Source organism: Pygoscelis adeliae, unplaced genomic scaffold, assembly GCF_000699105.1.
Source record: "Pygoscelis adeliae isolate BGI_AS28 unplaced genomic scaffold, ASM69910v1 C10116423, whole genome shotgun sequence".
NCBI classification, from domain to species: Eukaryota; Metazoa; Chordata; class Aves; order Sphenisciformes; family Spheniscidae; genus Pygoscelis; species Pygoscelis adeliae.
Window position 1 is genome coordinate 1 of NW_008820300.1, and position 400 is coordinate 400.

Below are 400 nucleotides of genomic sequence, written 5' to 3' on the forward strand. Positions count from 1 at the left end.
CCCGAGGTGGTGCAGGTGGTGCCAGGCTCTGGGAGGCAGGAGGCCACGGGGATGGGACGGATCCTGCTGGTGAGGGTGACGGGCGTCAGGAGCTTTATCATCATGATGTCGTTGTCCTTGGTGGTGGGGTCGTAGTTGGGGTGTGACACCAATTTCTGCACCATCTTCTGCACCTCGCCCCACTCCCGCGTGTAGAGGTTGTGCTTGCCCAGGCGGATGGTGGTGATCCTACGGCAGGCAGGAGGGAGGCGTGGGACACGCAGCGAGGTGGCTAGGACCACGAGACCATGGCCCACGTGTGGGGCTTGGGGGCCACGGTGTGGCCACGGCACTTGTGGGGCATGGCATGGCCGGGACACGTAGGACATAGGCAGCCTGGCCCATATATGGGACATAAAGA

General features: G+C 63.2%; 1 protein-coding gene across 1 annotated transcript; it reads right to left on the reverse strand.

Moving 5' to 3' along the window:
* Positions 1 to 22: 22 nt before the first annotated feature.
* On the reverse strand, positions 23 to 228 carry LOC103914743 (anionic trypsin-2-like; the record flags this gene model as incomplete). Its single annotated transcript, XM_009321480.1, has 1 exon — positions 23 to 228. A coding segment is annotated over one exon (206 nt), but the record flags the coding sequence as incomplete, so codon positions are not given.
* Positions 229 to 400: the final 172 nt, after the last annotated feature.